Here is a 20,423-nt window from a genome sequence, read left to right on the forward strand (position 1 = left end):
TGACAGAGCACTGGAACAGGCTGCCCAGGGAGGTGGTGGAGTCTCCTTCTCTGGAGATATTCAAGACCCGCCTGGACGCCGAGCTGTGCAACGTGGTGTAGGGAACCTGCTTTGGCAGGGGGGTTGGACTCAATGATCTCTAGAGGTCCCTTCCAACCCCTACAATTCTGTGATTCTGTTGGAATGTGGGAATGCAAGAAAGAATATTGCGAGCAAAAGCTGTGGAGTGAGAGAAATGGCATGAGAAAGGAAAGCTGAGAACCAAGGAAGGCTCCAGAAGAGAAAACAAAGTCCAGTAGAGCATATTTAGAGACAGGTGAAGAACCCTTGAGTGCACTGAGGAGTCCTAGGGTGCTCTGGAATGTCTCTTGGGCTCCCTACAGCACACATACTTGCTCTGGGGCATGTCTGGATGTCTGTAGAGCTAATTGCGGGGCCCTGAGAAACCTCTGGGGCACATTAGGGGGCACTGGCTTCCATGCGAGTGTTCTCAGGTTCCCAGAAGTCAACAGGGAAGCCTTTGGAGACCCCTTGGGAAGACTCAGTGGGGCCCTAAAGTGATGGAGCAGCTTGTGTTGGTTGCAACTGCTTGGCAGGGAAACGATTTCCCTGGCGGGAGCTGACTGACTGGGAGGTGATTCCCTTGGTTTAATTAATTTAATTACCTGGATTATAATTAAATAACACTGTTCAGCATTCATTAAACATTATTTTTTTTAGCAGCTTTGCTAAAATATCTCGAGTTTGTTCCAAATTCCAGCGATGCTCCTGAAGCTCTTGAGGTGCATTTGGGGGGGGGGGAGTGACAACACAGCTCGGAGAGAATCGGCATCAAATCACAACCGGGACCGGTCACTAATAGCAAAGATTCTGATAAGAATATTGAAGTTTTCAAATTACCTTTTTCTAAAGTTGCATTTCACCAAGTTTCATCACTGTGCACACTGAATTGCTGGCTTGCTATGTTTCTTTGTATAAAACATAATGTGTCACAATTGAGAGCAGAAGTTACAGCGTGGAACATCCTCCAATTAAAGCGCAGATGACATTTCTTCACCGTTACACAGACCCTCCAAACATGGCGCCGCTGTGAAATCACCTTCCTCCCGTCATGCATTGCGTGACACGGTAGTTCCGGTTCCTGCGCGGCGCTGATTGGCTCCTCTTCTTTTCCGGCCGGAAGTAGATGTTCCGGTAGCGAAATTCAAACGCTCAGTGCCGCGCTGCGTGTCGCTGTGTGCAGCTGTGTGCAGCTCTGTGCTCCGTGTGTCGCTTTGGGCCCGGCCCGACGGCTCCGCACTGTCGGTGTTCCGGTACGTGGCGGAGCCCGGATGGCGCCGGGAGGAGGGATGGGGAGCTCGGGGTAGCGCTCCGTGTGTCCGTACAGCGGCAGCGGCCCTTTGGGGGCGGCCTGCAGAGCGGCCCGGCTGCGCTCCGTGCTGAGCGGGGCCTGAGCTGGGACACAGCGCCGTGCGGGCACATAGAGCAGCGCTGGGACCGGGCATCTCCATAGGGAACGGCTGCCGCTGCTTATGGCTGTACCGCTACAACCAGCACAAGGGGTTGGACCACTACAACCAACAGCAGTCCAGCCCTGCCGCTGCTCTGCGGCACGAAGCCCTGAGGGCTGTGATTTCACTGTGATGCATTTATATTGTTATTACATTGTTATATATTGACTAGGGGATTTGATCCAGGTTTATAAATACCTGAGGTGTGGGTCCATAGTGGTGAGGCTGGTCTCTTCAGTGGTGCCTGGGGACAGGACTAGGGGTAATGGGCTGAAACTTCTGCATAGGAAGTTCCGCACAAATGTGCGCAAGATCCTCTTTACAGTGAGGGTGACGGAGCACTGGAACAGGCTGCACAGGGAGGTGGTGGAGTCTCCTTCTCTGGAGATATTCAAGACCCGCCTGGACACCCAGCTGTGTGACGTGGTGTAGGGAGCCTGCTTTGGCAGGGGGGTTGGACTCAATGATCTCTAGAGGTCCCTTCCAACCCCTACAATTCTGTGATTCTGTGATATATTGTTGTTTATATTGTTAACCCAAGGGAAGTCAGCTTCACGCAGTGCATTTTTTTGTTGCTAGGTGAGAGGGGATGTGCCTTGGTGAGAAGACGAGCATTGCTGGATCTGCCACGAGTGTCCCTTCTGCTTTTATGAATGTGTCCTAAGTAGGATGTGAACACTGCTGGCACTTCCTCATTGCACGTGCTTGGAGGATCTTCAGTTCTTGCACATTTCAGGATGTCTGTCAATGACTACGAGGAAATTCTCAAGTACTATGAATTGCATGAAACAATTGGAACGGGTGAGTGTAACCTTTGTACAGGAACAGCACGCCTAATGGTCTGTCTCACCACTCTAGAATTAATCTGAGAATAGATTAACAGCTCTTGTCAGGTCTCTAAGTCAGGTTTCATTTGTAGAAACTTGAAATTCAATTTTGAAACCAGTTGGAAATTGTGCTGATTATTGTTTTCTCTATTTAAAGCATTACACACAGTGTATGCTAGGTACTCTGCTTTACCTGTAATATTATATTAGAGAAGAATTCATGCTCAACTTTAAGCATCTGTGTTTTGAATTGTAGGTGGTTTTGCAAAGGTAAAACTCGGGCGGCATCTTCTTACTGGTGAAAAAGTTGCAATAAAAATCATGGACAAAGTTACTCTAGGGGTAAGCCAAAACGCATTTAAATATGATAATATCTTCTGTTGGAGTTGTGGAGTTCTCAAGAACACGGGGGCAAGGAGGATGGTACATAGGAATGAAGCCTACTGGTCCCATTGCCTTTTGAAAGATGCTGTAGAGCTGGAAAAAGTTTAACAGAGCACCACAAATCTTGTTCCTCGTTGTTCAGAGGGCAGTATTCTCTGTCTGTAAAATGGAGGAGGTTCAACATTATTACAGCAACTTTAACAAAGTGCCAATGAAAATGCTGAATGTTTATGTTTTAGTTTTCATAGATCCATGTTTCAGAATTTCTATGGGAGTGATGTCAGTCATTGCTGAGTTGATGTTGAATTGTGTACTGTCCCATATGTGCTTGTTATGTTCCACAGCAGTCAGATGTGGTACCTGGTATGTCACAGTAGTTAGTGATTTCATCACTTGCTTTTATGGTCTCTTAAGGATGACTTGCCTCGTGTTAAAACAGAAATTGATGCCATGAAGAACTTAAGTCATCAACATGTTTGCCGATTGTATCATGTAATAGAGACATCAAAGAAAATATTCATAGTCTTAGAGGTAAGAAATAGTTTCTGCCACACTTTACTGTTTTTATCTTTAGCAGTAGACAATAATATAAAAATAAAGCTGAAATGAAATGATTCTTAAATATCTCAGTGGAGACTGGGTTCAAGATTCATTGGTTTGAGAATTAAGTAGAAAATGTTCTATATGCTCTCTTTTTGTAAAAGCCACTAATCAGCGTTCACGGTAAGCAAACTGGTTTTAATTCCTAGCTTATCTATCAGTTTTTTCAAGTAGAATCCACAAGGTCTGTGGGACACCAGAGCCCCCAGATGTTGTCACCTCCTGAGTGATTTGTGCCACCCACAACATGAATGCGATGCTCCAGTTACACAGTTTGAGGCAAGGGTCAGATTTCTTAGCTTGTGTGGTCTGCCACAGTGACAACCCAGGGCGTAACTGGAGCGCTTGTGCATACTGCTCTGATTGAGCACGGGGAATGGGAGAGTCCTGTCAGTGCTGTTCAGTGCTTTCTGTGCTGTCATTGTTACTTATCTCTCTCTGATGCTTTCTAAATGCATTTTCTGATAACTTTACCTTTCTTATTACAGTATTGTCCTGGAGGGGAGCTGTTTGATTACATTGTTTCTAAGGACCGCCTTTCGGAAGAGGAAGCTCGAGTCTTTTTTCGACAGATTGTTTCAGCAATTGCTTATGTTCACAGTCAGGGTTATGCCCACAGAGACCTCAAACCAGTAAGCTTGAACTGTAGTCAGTCTTTCATAAATAATAATGAATGTGTCATCAACAGAACTAGCTTCAGGTTGTTACACTTCCTGGCCAAAAACTAGATACTGTATTGTAGATGTGGTCCAATCAGTGTAAAGCAGGGATGACTTGTCCTGGTCTGTTTGTGCTGCTTTTTAATGCAGCCGATTATATTGTTGTATTTCTGTCAGAGCACACTGCTGGCTTGCATTCAGCCTGTGATTTATCACCACTTGTCCTCCTAGTCCCTGGGTCCTTTCCAACAGATACAAGCTAGTATTTCCCACCTGGGATATTGGAAGATGGGTACTTGCCAGCAGTCAGTGAAGATCCCTGGGAGTGAGTGTGCTTTTGGTAGACTGGGAACCACTTCCACAAACATATGTTTCCTTGGTAACTTTGGTGAAAATCATTCCTGATTGCTTTTTCATTCACCAGGAAAATCTGCTGATTGATGAGGAGCATAATTTGAAGCTGATAGATTTTGGACTCTGTGCAAAGCCAAAGGTAAAAGTATCTGTTAAATATAATGTGCCCCCAAGTAATGCATGTTTGACCATTGTATGCAACAGGGACTTGTCCAAACAAACACCCTAAATTCAGGCTGTTTCTGTGGCTGACATATAATTGTGTCTTGCTTGGAAGGGCCTTAACAGTGTGAGAGTGGTTAACAGATTGCTCAGAAGCACAGTTAGACTATTTTCTCTACCTGAAATAACAACCTAGACTCCCTGTTTTGCATAGTCTGAGCTGTAGATAATCTTGTAGTTGTATCGTCTGCCTTATGCAAGGGTCTGTAATAGGAGCAGGGGCTTGGTGTGCCTAGGAACCTTCTAAGGAACTGTAAGTATGTTGAGACTGTGGACAGAATAAAATGAATTTTGCAGGTTACATACAGATCCTGTATGCTTGAACTGAATTGTTTCTTGATCGTAAAACTGGTTTCCAGGAGCCTTTATTAACATGCAGGGTGGGTGCTGGTAATAAAGAATGTAATGGGAAGACTGCCTTACTGATTCAAAATGAATTACTTATCCTCAAATCATTTTTCCTGGCCAAAGTTAGAGCCTCTCACAGGAAATCAAGACCAACAGGCTTTAGTCTCAGTGGTATAACGCCATCTTGCTCTGACCTGTTTAAAATAAAACCCAAGTAAAGTAATAGGATACTCTGAATAAGGAAGTATTACATCAGTTGTTCTTTGTAAAGTTTGTAAAGTTATTGCTTTAAATAGTGTTCAAATGACTAGAGAGCCTCAATCCCAATAGTTCCTGCATCACTTCTTTCTCAGTTTTGTGTTTGCATACACAGTTCATCTTAGTAGATGATCAGCTGAGGAAAATAATGCAACATGCCAAGGGTACTAAATAAGTGAACAGCTTGAGATCTGCACATTTATACAACACTCTTAGAGTCACTCTCTTGCTTAGTGAGATCAGTTACTGAACAGAAGCAAAATACATGATGAATTAAAATATACTCAGGAGAAGAAGCCTCTGAGGCTTCTGAAGTGTTATAACCAGAAGACATAAATTCTGGTAAAGCAAATTTTTCTCTCTATTTTTTGTATTATTCCAGGGAGGCCTTGATTACCGCCTGAACACATGCTGTGGAAGCCCAGCTTACGCAGCACCAGAACTAATCCAGGGCAAAGAGTATATTGGCTCAGAGGTATGTAGACCGGTGTTTGTTTTACCCTCTTTCCCTTCCCTCTCCACAGAGCATTTAAAGGCAGTGGAGCCCAGGTACACTCACTTGGTTTCCCTTCTGAATTCTGCTAGGTTGCATTGCTTGGTAGCTCTCAGAAGCTGTCAATGGCCACAGACTAGAAAAGTGCAATTGGTCTCAATTCACACAGCTGGCTGGTTTGTCTCTGGCTAATCCTGAACTGCCTCTAGCGACTGCTTTGGGGCTCTACAAAACAGCAACTTCAGAGATCTCTTTCTATTACTAAGTTTTCAAAAGAGCATTTTGCTCTGTTAATTATTCATCATTTGTCAAATTTTTTGTGCAGTCTCAGGATCTGTTTTGTCAGACTTGTCTTTAGCTTCCAAACTGTATGTGAAGACTTGTTTCCATTGTAATGCACAACGCACTAAAAATTGAGAGATGAAAATGTGAAGTTTCCAGCTTTGATTTCAGGTCTGGAATTTTGGAACCCACTACTTGCAGTTGTTAATCTGTCCAAACTGGTTTGGAATGCCCTCATACTTCTTGAATTGCTCTGCTGTTAAAGGTGGAGCAATTCTTACAGGTGCCAGTGCCCCTCTGTTGTTGTTCTAATTCTTGCTTTGTTTGTTTTCCACACACTGTCTTTCAAGCCTCCTTTTTCTTTACAGTCAAAATGAGAACTGCATTGTGAGGTGTGTAAACCCTGTTGTGCCTATACATAAACAGAACAGCAACAGAGCCTTACAGTGACTGTGCTGACAGCTCTCATAGCCAGTAACACGTAACTGTGCTAAATCCCTTGCGACGGCTTTGATTTCATTTTTGCCAGTGAAATCCTTGTAAAAGGAACTGTGGCAGTGTGATGAGCTAAGATGAAGATACTGGTTTTAGTAGTGCTCTAAGTTGAGTGGAAGAACAATTGAATTAGGGTTATATGCTTTCTCTGGGATAATAAGGTTTTTCTCCAGCCAGCTTTTCATGGGCTGTATGTGGGCTTTGTCAAGGGCAGACAATCCAGTCTGTCAGGAAGCCATTTTAGGTGTTTCAGGTTTGTAAGCTTGTCTTTTTGTTTTTCAGGCGGATATTTGGAGCATGGGTGTACTGCTCTATGCTCTGCTGTGTGGGTTTCTTCCTTTTGATGATGACAACGTGATGGCACTCTACAGGAGGATAACAGTACGTATCGATGGTGCTAGAATACAACGAGAAGGGAAATAGCCGAGCTTGACAAGAGGCCTTGCCTTTCGGATGGCAGAACATGCTGAGCTGTGGGTATAAAGGCCTGTCTGCTGAATATTGTCCCTTTCTTTGCTGCTTTGTCTACCAGTATTTTGTGGATTTGGTTCTACATTTTGGTTGGCCTATGCAGCACTGTAGCCTGATTTCATAATATGATAGCACGCAGAATTTAAGAATTATTTCCTTGCCAATGGGCTAGATTTTTGTATCTGGTTCTTCAACTGGCTGCTCCCTATACTTCCTGTAGTAAAAATATAGACACATCATTTGATTTACCAGAAATGAATGTTCCTAAATGCCAGCTCTTCTCGTGTCTACGAAGAGCAAAGTTCTGCACTTGCTATTGGAATTTCCTCTTCCAGAATCTGGAGGTAATGTAGGACCCCACAGATTGCCTTCAGAATTCAACAGCTAGTTCTGTTTCCTTTCTGAGTGCATAACAACCTGAGCACATTAATTGAATGATGTGGCTTTTTAGTCTGGTACAAACTATGCTGTACACTGAAATTTGGTCCATTTGTAAGCAGGACTTTGTCCATTTCTGCAGGACAGCAGAAAACCCTTTGTGCTAATCATGATGCCAAGAAGCAAAATGTGGGAAATGGCAGATGATCCAACTGCTTGAGGTGTTCATTTCCTTAAAACTGAGAATAGTTTTGGTCTGAGAGTTTGTAAGCAGGATGGAGCTCTTAAAGCTGCCAGAGATTATTCCTGCACTGTTTAGTTCTATCTGCCTAACATACACAGGGTCTTAGAGCTTCATTGTTTGAACTGGTGGAACTTGCTTAAGTGAGCTGGGATGAGCAAGTTTTAGAACTTAGTCAGAATGCAGTAGAAAATGGATAATCTCATGGGTATTAAGATACAGACTTGCTGTTTCTGCACTGAATTTGTTTTAATTTTATGTGGCTATGATCTGAAAGTTGCTTGAAATGCAGACGCCTACGCACTGTTGTGTAACTGAATTTCACACGTTATGGATCTTGAAATTTCCTGGAATCTAAAGCTCAGAGTTGGTTTAATTCTGCTGTTTGAATCTAATCAGGATCATAGTGTCTGTGTGCGGTATTCTGTTCCCCATAATGCCCTACATCACTTCATTTTGGGAATACTGAAGGAAATCGACTATGTGCCATAACTGTTGTTGGAACAAAGTATGTCTGGTGTATTTTGTAGCCCTTGCAAGCAATTTGCCTTCCAGCATTGCCCTCAGCCAAGCACATGTTAATTTTAACATTGAATTTATTCAAGTGATTCTTAAAGCTCAGTTTGCATACGTCTGTTCCTACGTTTTGAAAGTAAAGAAATGTCAATGTCATCCAAATAGTTGTTCAATGTTTATTCTAAATCATCTTTTATTTTAGTTATTTTATTTTCATTAAATTTTTTATATTGCAGAGAGGAAAATACACTGTTCCAAAATGGCTTTCACCTGGCAGTATCCTGCTACTTAACCAACTGCTACAGGTAAAAGAGCTGCTTCTATTCAGAGTGATCTACAAAATGCTGTTGCATAAGCTCAAAAAATTGATAGAGTACTTAGAAAGTATTCAGTGTTTAAACAAGTTTAACTGTTCCATGCCTTGAATTCTTGAAGAAAAGGTTAGCGTTGCTGTGTGCTGAAAGTTCTCAAATAAAAACATGGTACTAGTTACAGGTAATAGAAATAATTACTATTTTAATAATTAAACAGTCTTCAAGCAGCTTGCTCTTGGATGTTCTTAATTATTCTGTATAACTAAAACCGATCTGTAAACAAAAGATGTCTCATAAAGCTAAACATACTAAGTATGCATTTGGGCTATATCTAGGCAGTCTCATAAATACAGAATGCTGGTGGAACATTTGCTGTAACTATAGGTTCTGTAACTGCTCTTCACAGCTCAGGTGTTTGACCTTCCTTTTGGTGAAGTGATGAAATACTGCTGGTTTCTATTTGTGCTTCTAGGCACCTCAAAGCTCTTAGGAATAGAACAATTGTCTCCAGTTCTTTTCAATGATATCAGTAACAGCTCGAGTGTTGCTTGCCCACTAGGTAGACCCAAAGAAGCGGATTACAGTGAAACAACTGTTAAGTCATCCTTGGCTCATGCAAGGTTATTCTGATGCTGTTCAGTGGCAAAGTAAATACCCAGTAAGTATATATACCCGAAGAAGCCTAAGTATTTTCTGAAATCTTTCCTGGACCACTGGCTTCCTCGCAGAGTGGAAGTGATAATCCATTTCTTCAGAAGCTGCTGACAAGTGGTGTCTCCCAGGGATCCACCTTGGGATCAGTGCAACTTCAGAAAGTTTGCAGACAGCCCCATGCTGAGAGAGAGGTGCAGTCGATAAAACAGGAGGTAGGGATGCCTCATCCCTGGTGGTATTCAAGGCTGGGTTGAGTGAGGTCCTGGACCGTTTGATCTGGTGAGTTGCAACTTTGCGACTTGGAACATGATGGTCTTGAAGGTCCCTTCCAACTCAAGCCATTCTACGATTCTCTGGATCTGTGCTTGTCATTTTTGTCTCCTTGTCTCTGTTGTTTTCCATGTGTGAGAGTCTCGGGTAGCGGGGTCGGGATGGAGGTGGGAATTGGAGTGTGTGGGGAGATTGTTGTTGCAGATACTGGGAAGTTGCTGTGTATTTGCAGCCAATGGCTGCTGTTGGCCACTGGGTGCCACTGTTTCTCTGAAGAACAGCTGTGCTGTGCATGCAACACAGCATGCTGTGCACGCCATGTAACTAATAATTAAGAAGAGATAGAAGCGTAACTTCTGCTCTAGTAAAAGGTCTCATCTGCTGACAGGCTTCTGTACTTGAATTCAGAACTCAGAACCTGTTGCCACAGAGGGACCAGTTGCTGAAGTTGGGTGGCTTTTTCTGTTTATTCCTTGCAATACTTTGCCAGAGTACTATTTAAAATTGAAAATCTGAAATCATGGCTAATTATTGACTTGACTGCTGCACAGCAGAACACTATCAAGGTGAGATTTGGCTCTGTGAGATGACTTGAAAGCTGTTTCCTCAGTATAGGTCTTATTCTTGCAGCTGGGACACCTTGACGAAGACTGTATAACAGAGCTTTCTGTGTTTCACAACAAGAGCAGAGAGACTATATCAGCATTAATATCAGAGGTAATAAACATATGTCAGTAAATCATTTATTTAAGCCCACTCCTACAGTAAAAAAATATCATTACTGTATTAACAGACTCTAATGCTCACTTATTCTCAAACATGAAGTATTTCATACCTTTCAGAGGTAAGGTACCCCTGTAGAACTTCATAGTCTCTCCTTAGCTAATAACTACATTTCTGAATTTATTCTTTTTTTTTCTCCTTTAACAGTGTTTTCTAAGCCTCTCTGTTATTTTCTACCATGCTAAAATCTTTATGAATCTCTGGAAGTCCAGGTAGACTCAAAACAGAAACTTATGGATGAACAGCAGGCATTACATAGTGGCTTAACCCACTGCTTTGAAATGTTTCACTAGTAGGTAGAAAATATCAACACATCACTCAGACAGCAAATAAGTCTGGGGAGTTACAACTCACAAACACCAAAATAAATAAATTCATTCCAGTAACTTTTGAAAATAAATGAGAAAAGCTAAAGTGAGTGCTTCTAGAAATGCTGTATAAATGTCAGTAATGGCATTCCAAGCTGTAGAAGAGATTAAAACATGATGCGGACTCTGGCTTTAACCTGAATCTGAAAATTGTCTATTGAAATTGAATTGTCTTTTCATTAAATAGAAAGTGGTAGAATTTGAAGGATTGTTAAGATTTCCATACAGCTTTAGTAGGAATAGATGTAAATTGTAAATTTTATCTAGGAGAGATCATTTGTGGAGTTACTGTTACTTTTCTTCAGGTATAGGAAATGATGGGAACAATCAACCTACAAGGGGAAGAAGTTATTCCGTTCAAGTCTGTGATACCTTCATAGTCTTTACTCAAAGGACTACTAATGCCTTATAAGTAATCCAAGCTTATACTACACTGCAAGTCCTTCAAGCATTGTACCCGTGGTTCTCACAGTAGTCAAAAAGCTGCTGAAAATCAAGCTGAATGTCGATGTTCCTTGCAGCTGGGCTGAAACACGACCTCCAGAAATGGGAGTCCAGCTGAAATGCTGTACAAACTGAGTCAATAGGAGCTTTGCCATTCACTTCAGTAGAGAGATTCTGGCACCAGCTTTAGTTTTCACTTTCAGCAATTGTACAGTACACTAACTTTCAAGCAAAAATGAGCATAGTCTGCTTCTTTATCTCAAACATGTTGTGTGAATCAGCTCAGGCCTGAAACTACCCTAATGTGACCAGACACAAAGGCTGCACATCAAGGGGAAAATACTGCAGACATGCAGAAATTTTTAGAATGCTAAGCTTTCTGTGTACTGACAATTTTTCTGAAGAGATCTAAATACTCTTTTTCCAGTGGAATTACGACCAGATGTCAGCAACCTATCTCTTGCTTCAGTCCAAGAAGGCTCGTGGCAAGCGCATTCACTTAAGAATTCCATCACAAACAGGACATGCCAGTACCGCACAGTTAGGAAGCCTGGGGGTAAGTTTTAGAGTTCAGCACAACATTCTGGTCAAAATGCCTCTGTGTGCTGAAGCTCTGCCTGGGTAAACAGTCTGGTGGCCTAAACATCAGTAAGTAACTATGTGCAACCAGTCTTGGTCATCAAATCTTGTTCTATAAGGACACCCACCTACTGTATGAAGGCAGAGGATGTAATCTTTCTAGATTTCATTGAGGCCTTTGATCCTGTCCCTCACAGCATCCTTCCAGACAAGTTATCCAAGAGTCATAGTGAATGGGTCTACATCTACTAATGGACACCCACTAGCGGTGTTCCCAACACTCCATTTTTGGGCCAATCCTGTTCAACATTTTAATCAGTGACTTGGATGCAGGAGAGGCATGCATCCTCTGAAGGTTTTCTGATGATATTTAACATGGAAGCGCTGCAGGCTCCCTGGAGAGATGAGAGGCCTTGCAGGAGAATCTAGACAGATCTGAGCAGTAGGCAGTCAGCAGTGACATGGAGTTCAGCAGAGGAAAATGCCGGGTACAACTTTTTGCAAAGTTTTATGTGTAAGGAAATTCCAAAAAAATCACCATGGCCTACATATCTTCTGAAACATAATAGTCAAGGTATCCTGTTCAGGCATTCATATTGTAAGGGAACGTGATTTCTGTTATGGAATGAAGATTGTCTGTAGCTAGCAGCCCTCTGGAAAGGACTTTTTAGTAGGTCATCATAAAACTTCCCTAGATCTGCTGTTTCTGCTTTCAGTAGTAATGAGACATGTTCATTGTGATAACTATGAACACAGGTCAGGAGACACTTATCTGTCAACAGAACATAGCTTCCAAAAATGCTGCCTTTCTATCTCAGGACTCGTAAGGTAGCTGCATGCAATTTTGATGAAGTGGTATGAAACAAGTCCAGGGGAAAGATGTTCCTGAAATCATAAAAAGCTGTCAGAAACAAAGGATGTTTTGATACCACAGTCATATATGTTGTGAGACACAACGGTTAGAAATCTTGACTGAATTCCATGACTCAGTAAGGAACTTTTGCCTGGGCTTGTTCATAGGCTTTCAAATGCTGGTTCAAGCAGTGTTGCAGATTCCATAATCATATGTTTTGGATATGACTTGTTTACCTTTACGTGAGCCACTTTCAGAATTCACTGCATTCTTTCCTTCAGTTCTTTCCAGGCTGTTATTTGACTTTTGGTGAAAAGAGCTTGTGGTCCAAGTCTTCAAATCAAAGGCTATGAGGTGCTGCTCTTGTTGACACAGGTTGTGAAAGATGACTTGAGCTCTGAGAATAATTTCCCTTCTGCTCTTGATATGAACGCCAAATCCACAATTACAATATTAAGAACATAATATAAAAGGTGCTGCTGCTGGCATGTGGACTTCCATTAGCTGTTAGCCATAGTTTGGAACTTGCAAAGCAATCATATTTAGATTTTACTGATATTTTTTTCTGATGAAATCTTCCTTTTAATCCTGCAAAAGAATCTCAATTGAACGTTTCTTTTCAGCCTGAAAAGGCTCTGACATATGAAGATGTGCCAGACTGCAACAATGTGCCAGATGCATTTGGATCCATGGAATTTTCTGATGCAGCTTCACTGTTTGAAGAATCTCCACTAGAAGAGCTTATTCTAAATACTCACAGAACAGAGCAGGTGTGTGAAGATGTAGTGCTGGTTTCTTACAGAATAAAACACAGTTCTTCATCCAAAAATCTACTTCTCACTGTATATAGTGCTTACTCCATATTTAAGTATCTAGTGGACCTTGACCAAAGGGAGATACAGATTGAGCAAAGTATGTTAAGCATAAATTTTGGTGCCATCTACCTGTTGGCCATGGTTCGTTTGACAAAAACCCTAACTCCAGTGTTTGGTTTGCACAGGAAGAGCAAGCAAGGGAACAAGTAAAGGAGTTGGTGAGGATTTTAAAACACAATGGGAAGCGATAGATATGACATATAGTTATGTTTAGATAAGCTGGTGAGGAGTAATCCTAAATGTAGAATTTAGACAAACAAATCAAAGAATGACATTTGACAGTCTATAAGAAACAAACACATTCTAGGAGAGAATCACAGTTTTAAACTATTTTGCTCAATGGACAAGTAGTGTATGATATTTTTATAAGCATTGTGTCTGACCTTCTCAGCTGTTAGAATTTCCTTGACAGTAATTTCTCCGGATGTGATCAGAAAACCTTTTGTTATGTGTCTGGCAGCATTCGAGGCGTGATACTCAACTGGGTGATATGGAATTCACACTGTCAACTCCAGTGACAAGAAAAGTGACATCTAATAAGCGTACAAACAAAGAGAATGTTGATGCAGAGCCGGCATTAAGAAATGAGCTGCCCTTTGCAGTTCCTGCTCCAAAGACTTCCTTTTCAACAAGTCAAACAGAGAAGCAAGTGGAAGGCATACCCTTTCAGGCGCCTACTTCCAAAGGTATGTTGTATCTAACAAATGGAAACCTAGAACATGTGTAGCTTAGGAATTTTTTTAAAATTTAAATATGAACACAATACTTGTAGATCCTAAACTTCTGTTTCTGGAAGATTTAGGTATGGGTCTATTTGGTCACAGTACATATATTCACCAGCCTGTACATCTGACAGTGTACTGCAAGTGGTTTAACCATACGCCAGGGCATCTTACTCAGCTATTAATTATAGAAATTCTCACAGTTTCACAAGGAGCATGCCCTTAAATGCATTCAGATAATGAGACAACTGCCGTGTTTTTTTAGTGGGCTACTATTTTGAGTGAAAGAAAAGGGTGTGCTTTTACTTAAGTGTGCATGTATTGCATTGTGCTTCTAAACGATTAGTAAACTAGTGGATTCCTCATGACAGCATACCAATACTTTCATGTATCTGTTTGGTGTGGCATTGAAAATACTTAGGCTAACAATGCAGACACCTACATTTATGTGATAGACCATGGAGATGTGTCCATGCTGTATCAGCTTTTCCAAGTTAAAAAAATGTTTGTCCTCAGCCTGTTTTAGTGTTGATACTGTACATATTAACTCTGCACTTTAAGATACTAAGCATTTCTTAAAATTGGAGAATCTTCTGTTCCAAATGCTCAGGAATATTGTTCAGAAACACCATGTCTTTGCAGGTTAATATGTTATTATGGGTTACTGAACATACCAATTTCCTTTAAGTTTTCAACGAAGTGTATTACAAAGGCTAATTGTCCACACAGGTTTCATTTTTGTCTTAATACAGCGTGTGGTAACTTGTGATGTTTGTCTTACAGTACATTAAAAAAGTGGGTATTGCTTAAATAAGAAGGGCAGTAGTGTGATTTCTGCTCATTTTTATTAGATATTCCTGAGAGTTTAAACAATTAAAATGTTTTGTTATTCTATTGGAAGTTGTTACATTCAGGATAGGTTAAGGCAGTACTTAAAGATAATAAATGGTGGAAGTATCTCTTGGAAATGTTGAGAACATCATTGTCTGGAGACAACTGCAGCTATGTAAAGCTGAATCTTTGAGCTTTTAGATTGAGTTGTCACTGCAAATTCTAAACTGTTCCACGTAACTCTTTTCCAACGTGTGGATAACAGAACTTCTTAGGCTGCTACTTAACACATAGTATTAACTGTGGTTACGTAATTCACACCTTTCATATAAAGGAAATTACTTGATGTGAAATGGAACTTTTTGACACAGTAAATTCCTCAGTGTTTGTCCTGAGTCCAGTGCCAGAGCAAGAAAGGAGTTCTGTCTAATCCTCATCCCTTCCAAACCTGTAATACTAAACTACACTGCTCTCTCAAAGACTTGACTTACAGAACTCTGAGGAAATCAGACTCAGTTTTCTTTTGTAATCTTGTGGTTGTAGTTAAAACCCATTTCATCACTCCAGAGTTGCAAACTAGAGATAGATAGGAGGCTGGCTTTAAACAAATTAATTGCTAATCATGAGAAATCCTGACTGAAGAAAAATAAATCTTCCACTTCAAAAATGCACCTGCTTTGGTTTGGATACTTTCTTTCAGAGAGCCAATTCACAACAGTCACCCCAGTCAAGAAGTCCAAAGCACCAACAAATACGTACGAACTGACAGCAACTGAGGTCCTTCCTGAGAAAAGGTAAATGTCCAGTTATCTGTATGTGGTTTTGGTTTAGAGCAGTGCAACCTTAATTGATGAACAGCCTAGGAAGCATTGTTCATAACAAGCTGTATTTCCTTTCTCTTGGTTAAAAGTTTCCTAAAACCTCTTAGTGTATTTACTGGGAAACACTGAAAGCAGGAAAAAATAAAAATAAAAATTAAACTAGAAGTTGTTAATCTTCAGAATGCATTCATATCTTCCATAACATAAATCCTATCTTGTTCCATTTTCCCAGAGTGCTGCAGTTTTTAAATGCATCTCTGAGCTTAAAGCTCAACTAACATGGACGCAGGAACTCTCATAATACACTACACTTCCTTTTGTTTTCTGCATTCTGTCAGATCTGATAAAATTCTAATAGTGTATCTGAAATAACTACTGTCTGCTGAGAAAAAGAAGCTAATTAATTTGGTTTTGTAACAGGTGTCATTCTGTGGATTTGGATCTCAACCTCGCTCATGTGGATAGCAGCCAAAAGAAGAAAAAGGCCAAACTATTTGGAAGTCTTGAAAGAGGCCTAGATAAAGTGATTACAATGCTTACACCAGGCAAAAAGAAGCGATTCAGTAGACAAAGGCCAAGAAAACTTAAGGTATGATTGCTAGAGAAATATTTTATGGAAATGATAGCTCTTAAAAACATTTAATACTATTAGGAATGGCCTTGTGAAAAAAAATCTGACCTAAGTTACCTGCACTCTATAGAAAACTGCACTTGCTTGTTCAGTTTTTCTACTAGTGTGATAATGGCCCTATTATTGCCCAGTGATTTAATGCTGGCTTCAGCTCAGGTGAGTCACCAGCACTTCATGGGAGAGGGCTGACCATTGCTTTTTTGTATGTCATCTCACCAAACTGGAGGGGGATGTAGGATGGGTTTAAAGGAGTCCTAGCTGAAAATATTTAATGATGTTATTTCTGCAGAGATACTGCCAGCTTTCCCTCTTAACCTTCCCTTTCCCAAGCTGTTTCACAGCCTTTCCTCATAACAGAAGCACAGCCAAACTGTGCCGCTGATCACAACGCTCTGAGCTCTGCTAGTCAGCCAGCTCTCAACCCACCTCACTGTCCAGTCATCTATCTCACACTTTATAGGCTTACCTATAAGGATGTTATGGGAGACAGTGTCAATCCAATGCCTTGCTGAATTCAAGGTACACAGCATCCACTGCTCTCTCCTCATCTACCCAGCTGGTCGTGACATCGTCATAAAATCCTTAGAGTTGGAAAGGGACCTCTGAAGGTCATCTAGTCCAACTCCCCTGTAATGAACAGGGACATCTGCATCTAGATCATGTTGACGAGGGCCTGATCCAACCTCTCCTTCAGAGTCTTTAGGGACGGGGCATCAACCACATTGAGACAGCCTGTTCCAGTGCCTCACCAGCCTCACTGTAGAAGAGTTTTGCCTTATATGTAATCTAAATCTACCCTCTTTGAGCTTAAAACCATTTCCCCTCGTTCTGTCACCCCAGACCCTGATGAAGAGTCTGTCCCCTTCTTTGTCCATCAAACAGTCCACCCATCAGATCCATGTCTTTCAAATTTGGAGAGAAGTATGTTGTGGGGTACCATGTCAAAGGCCTTACTGAAATCGGTGTTCATCACTTGTCCGTTGATGCAGTGGTACAGTCATAGAAGGTTGTTCAAGCAGGATTTGCCCTTGGTGAAGCCATGCTGATTCTCCTGTATCACATCCTTGCCATCCATGTGCCTTAGTATGGAATCACAGAATGTCGGGAATTGAAAGAGACCTCAAAAAATAATCTAGTCCAACCCCCCTGCCGGAGCAGGAGCACCTAATTTAGGTCACTCAGGAACACATCCAGGTGGGTTTTAATGTCCCCAGAGAAGGAGACCCCACAACCTCTATGGGCAGCCCATTCCAGTATCATTACCCTCATTGTGAAGAAACTTTTGCCATATCTGTGTGGAACCTCCTATGTTCCAGCTTGTGCCACTGCCCTTTGTCCTGTCATTGGGTGTCACTGATAAGAGCCTGGCTCCATCCTGTGCATGAACATTAATGAAGTCACCCCTCAGTCTCCTCTTCTCCAGGCTAAAGAGACTCTGCTCCCTCGTTCCTTCCTCGTAAAGGAGATGCTCTACTCCCCTCATCATCTTTGAGGCTCTGTGCTGCACCCTCTCCAGCAGCTCCCTCTAGAAGTTTTTATCATTCTGCATCAGTTTTCGTTGTCCATAGAGTTATGCAAGATCACTGATGCTCTTCTATGGGCTCCAGATTACAACAGTGGAAGATAAAACTTCATATATATTTTTGCTGCAGGTGTTGCAGAAAGGAGTTGAGCATGTTCCAGGTTTAACAGGAAATAGAAGAACTCCCTTCTTTTTCTTTTTTTTCTCTCTCTGCCTTTTACATCCACAGCCTCTGTTCATTTCTCAAGCTGTTTTACTCTCCTGTCTTCTCTGATCTCTCTCTATGACAGTTACAGTAACTTTGTATTTGTGACATGACACTTGGTGTACCCTCTCTCTTTCTACATGTGGGTGTCTGAAAGTTGCAGAACTGGCGAAATCTGCTGTATGTAGTATTAAACATGATATAAACAAACAAAACTGCAGCCATAAAATTGAGGTTGGAAATTACCTTCTTCTTTTGTTGTTGTATTTTTTGCACTGTGATATTTCGGGGCTAGAAAAGTTTCACAGAACCTTGTGTATTCCTCGACATCTGGAGCACTCAGTCTCAGCAAAGCAACACAGAACAGGCAATTCCACACTATGTGGTAGGGGCAGTGTCACACCTTACTCCAAATGTGGTTCCATGGCTGTCTTCTGTAATCCTGCCAAGGGAGCAGTTCTGGCTGCATAACCATCTCTGTGCTTCCCTGACCCATCGCTGCTGCTTTGGATTTTATGCTGGTTTAGAACTTGCCCATGCTTTGATATTAAAATTGTCCAAAAGTTGTTGATAAGTGTTCCTGCTGTTATTCCGCTGTCTTAACAATGATCATGCTGGGGAGTGAAGTGTTTATCAATATGGTTAGATGTTCTGCAGCTTTCAGCATGAAAGGTTTCCATAATAAAATCCAGTTTTAGGACAAAGATATTTCCTGTAATTCTGTTTTTTGTTGTTGTTAATGAGCTGACTTCTTTTAGGAGCACTATAACGTTACCAAGACCCAACTACTGAATCCAGACCAGCTGCTGAACGAAATAATCTCTGTCCTTTCAAAGAAGCAAGTGGAATACGTGAAGAAGGGGTAAGTGAAAACAGCACAGCTTCACCTTATACATGCCTAAGTAGTCAGTTCCATAGTGCTTACCAAAGCAAATATTTTTATTGACTTTCTCTGCCCCACTCTGTAAAATACGATACTTTTAGAAAAAGGGAACATTAAATGAATATGTGCATTAAACATTGTCCACATTATGCAAAACAGTGTTAAATGAGTTCCCATAGAACTCTGGCAAATATGAAGCAGTAATGATGGACGTAGCACTTTGAGGCTGATGTGAGTGTCATCTGTCCCCCTGTAAAACTGTAAATACAAAAGTTTAGCTATAATACAGTCACAGACAACTGGGAGAGATCATGTGTGTAACTGACACTCATTCTTGGTAGTTAAAACACACACAGATATTTGGCCAAGAAATCACAGAATTATGGAATCCTCAGAGTTGGGAGGGACCTCTGAAGGCACCACTGCTGGATTTAGGTGCTCACAGCTCTCAGCTGACTTCATCCTGGGCTGTTTTCTCAGTCATGTGAAGTGCTTTGATTCATTCAGAATCGTTCAATGCTAGTTTTGAAACATGGTTAGATTGTTATTCTGCTTCTCCTTTGTTTTGTGCAGCTACACCCTGAAATGCCAAACAAAGCCAGATTTTGGCAAAGAATCTATGAAGTTTGAGTTAGAAGTGTGTCGGCTCCACAAGAACGAAGCGGTTGGTATCAGGAGGCAGAGGCTCAGAGGGGATGCCTGGGTCTACAAGAGGCTGGTGGAGGACGTTTTATCCAGCTGCCGAGTGTGACGGCTGCTGAGAAAGCCACAATGTTGTAATGAGACTTTAATCATCATTTTAGAAAAATCATTTTGGGAATGTAATTTGTGATCTCCTTTATGGCTGTATTTGTGAACTCTTGTTGGCTCTGATAGTTTTAACCACCCTCTTTGTGTATGTGCCCACCGCACAGTTCCTTTTGTTATGAAAATTTTATTATGTCAATTTTTGCTACATGTTCTGCAATTGTAACTCGACTGAAATAAAATTCCTTAAGCTACCCCCCCTGCTCCACTGCCCCATTTTTCATATTTGCAATAAGAGAAGTTGTTGATATTATATGCAGAGGCTCAGTTATGGTGCTGTTCCAGTTATCAAGCACATGTGGCACAGTTGAAACAGGTGCTCAGTGCCAGTACCAAACTGAGCCATCTTCAATAAATGGGAAGTCGAGAGGGCCAGGACTTAAACTGTGATCCTATGTGAAACATTGCTACAGCTCATTACTAAGCCTCTGTGATGCTTTAAAAAGTGAGTATTCTTCTGGTGATGGTGTGTTCCCTGGTTGTTATTTTAAGAGCAATGCAGCACCTTTAAGTGGCTGTGAATGAAGGAAACGTTTCTAACAGGTTTTGCAGGCAGCTGAGAGGGGATGGTGTGAGGTGTGCACAGGAGCCAAGAGCCTGGCAGCCTCCTGCAGCTGCTCCTGCCCCACATCCCTCCTGCCGGGCTGCCCAGGATGGGGACACAGCCCACACTTCTCCCTTTGCAACAAAGCTGAGCACGTAACCTAGAGAAGCACAGACCCCTTAGAAGCCCTTGGTCAGATAACTCTGCTGGAACAAACATTTCTGTGCTCTCACAGACCTGCTCAGTGGTGGGTCTGACCAGGACCCTTTCCCATCACT

The 20,423-nt window shown here is 41.7% G+C and overlaps 1 protein-coding gene across 2 annotated transcripts; it reads left to right on the top strand.

Annotated features, from left to right (window-relative positions):
• Positions 1 to 1,214: 1,214 nt before the first annotated feature.
• MELK (maternal embryonic leucine zipper kinase) lies at positions 1,215 to 19,797 on the top strand. Of its 2 annotated transcripts, XM_085533178.1 has the most exons (18): positions 1,215 to 1,313; positions 2,091 to 2,312; positions 2,595 to 2,680; positions 3,137 to 3,253; positions 3,811 to 3,954; positions 4,406 to 4,474; positions 5,546 to 5,638; positions 6,716 to 6,814; positions 8,276 to 8,344; positions 8,913 to 9,011; positions 9,908 to 9,994; positions 11,300 to 11,428; positions 12,928 to 13,074; positions 13,640 to 13,865; positions 15,433 to 15,526; positions 15,974 to 16,142; positions 18,670 to 18,773; positions 19,368 to 19,797. In XM_085533178.1, exons 2-18 carry the CDS (start codon positions 2,249 to 2,251, stop codon positions 19,543 to 19,545), a joined length of 1,974 nt encoding a protein of 657 aa, XP_085389304.1. In that variant the 5' UTR covers positions 1,215 to 1,313; positions 2,091 to 2,248; the 3' UTR covers positions 19,546 to 19,797. The 2 variants fall into 2 exon arrangements, with proteins under 2 accessions (XP_085389304.1, XP_085389305.1); XM_085533179.1 differs by lacking the exon at positions 2,595 to 2,680.
• Positions 19,798 to 20,423: the final 626 nt, after the last annotated feature.

Source organism: Coturnix japonica, unplaced genomic scaffold (genome assembly GCF_054131305.1).
Source record: "Coturnix japonica strain WE unplaced genomic scaffold, WE-NBRP24 Scf055, whole genome shotgun sequence".
Classification (NCBI taxonomy): Eukaryota; Metazoa; Chordata; class Aves; order Galliformes; family Phasianidae; genus Coturnix; species Coturnix japonica.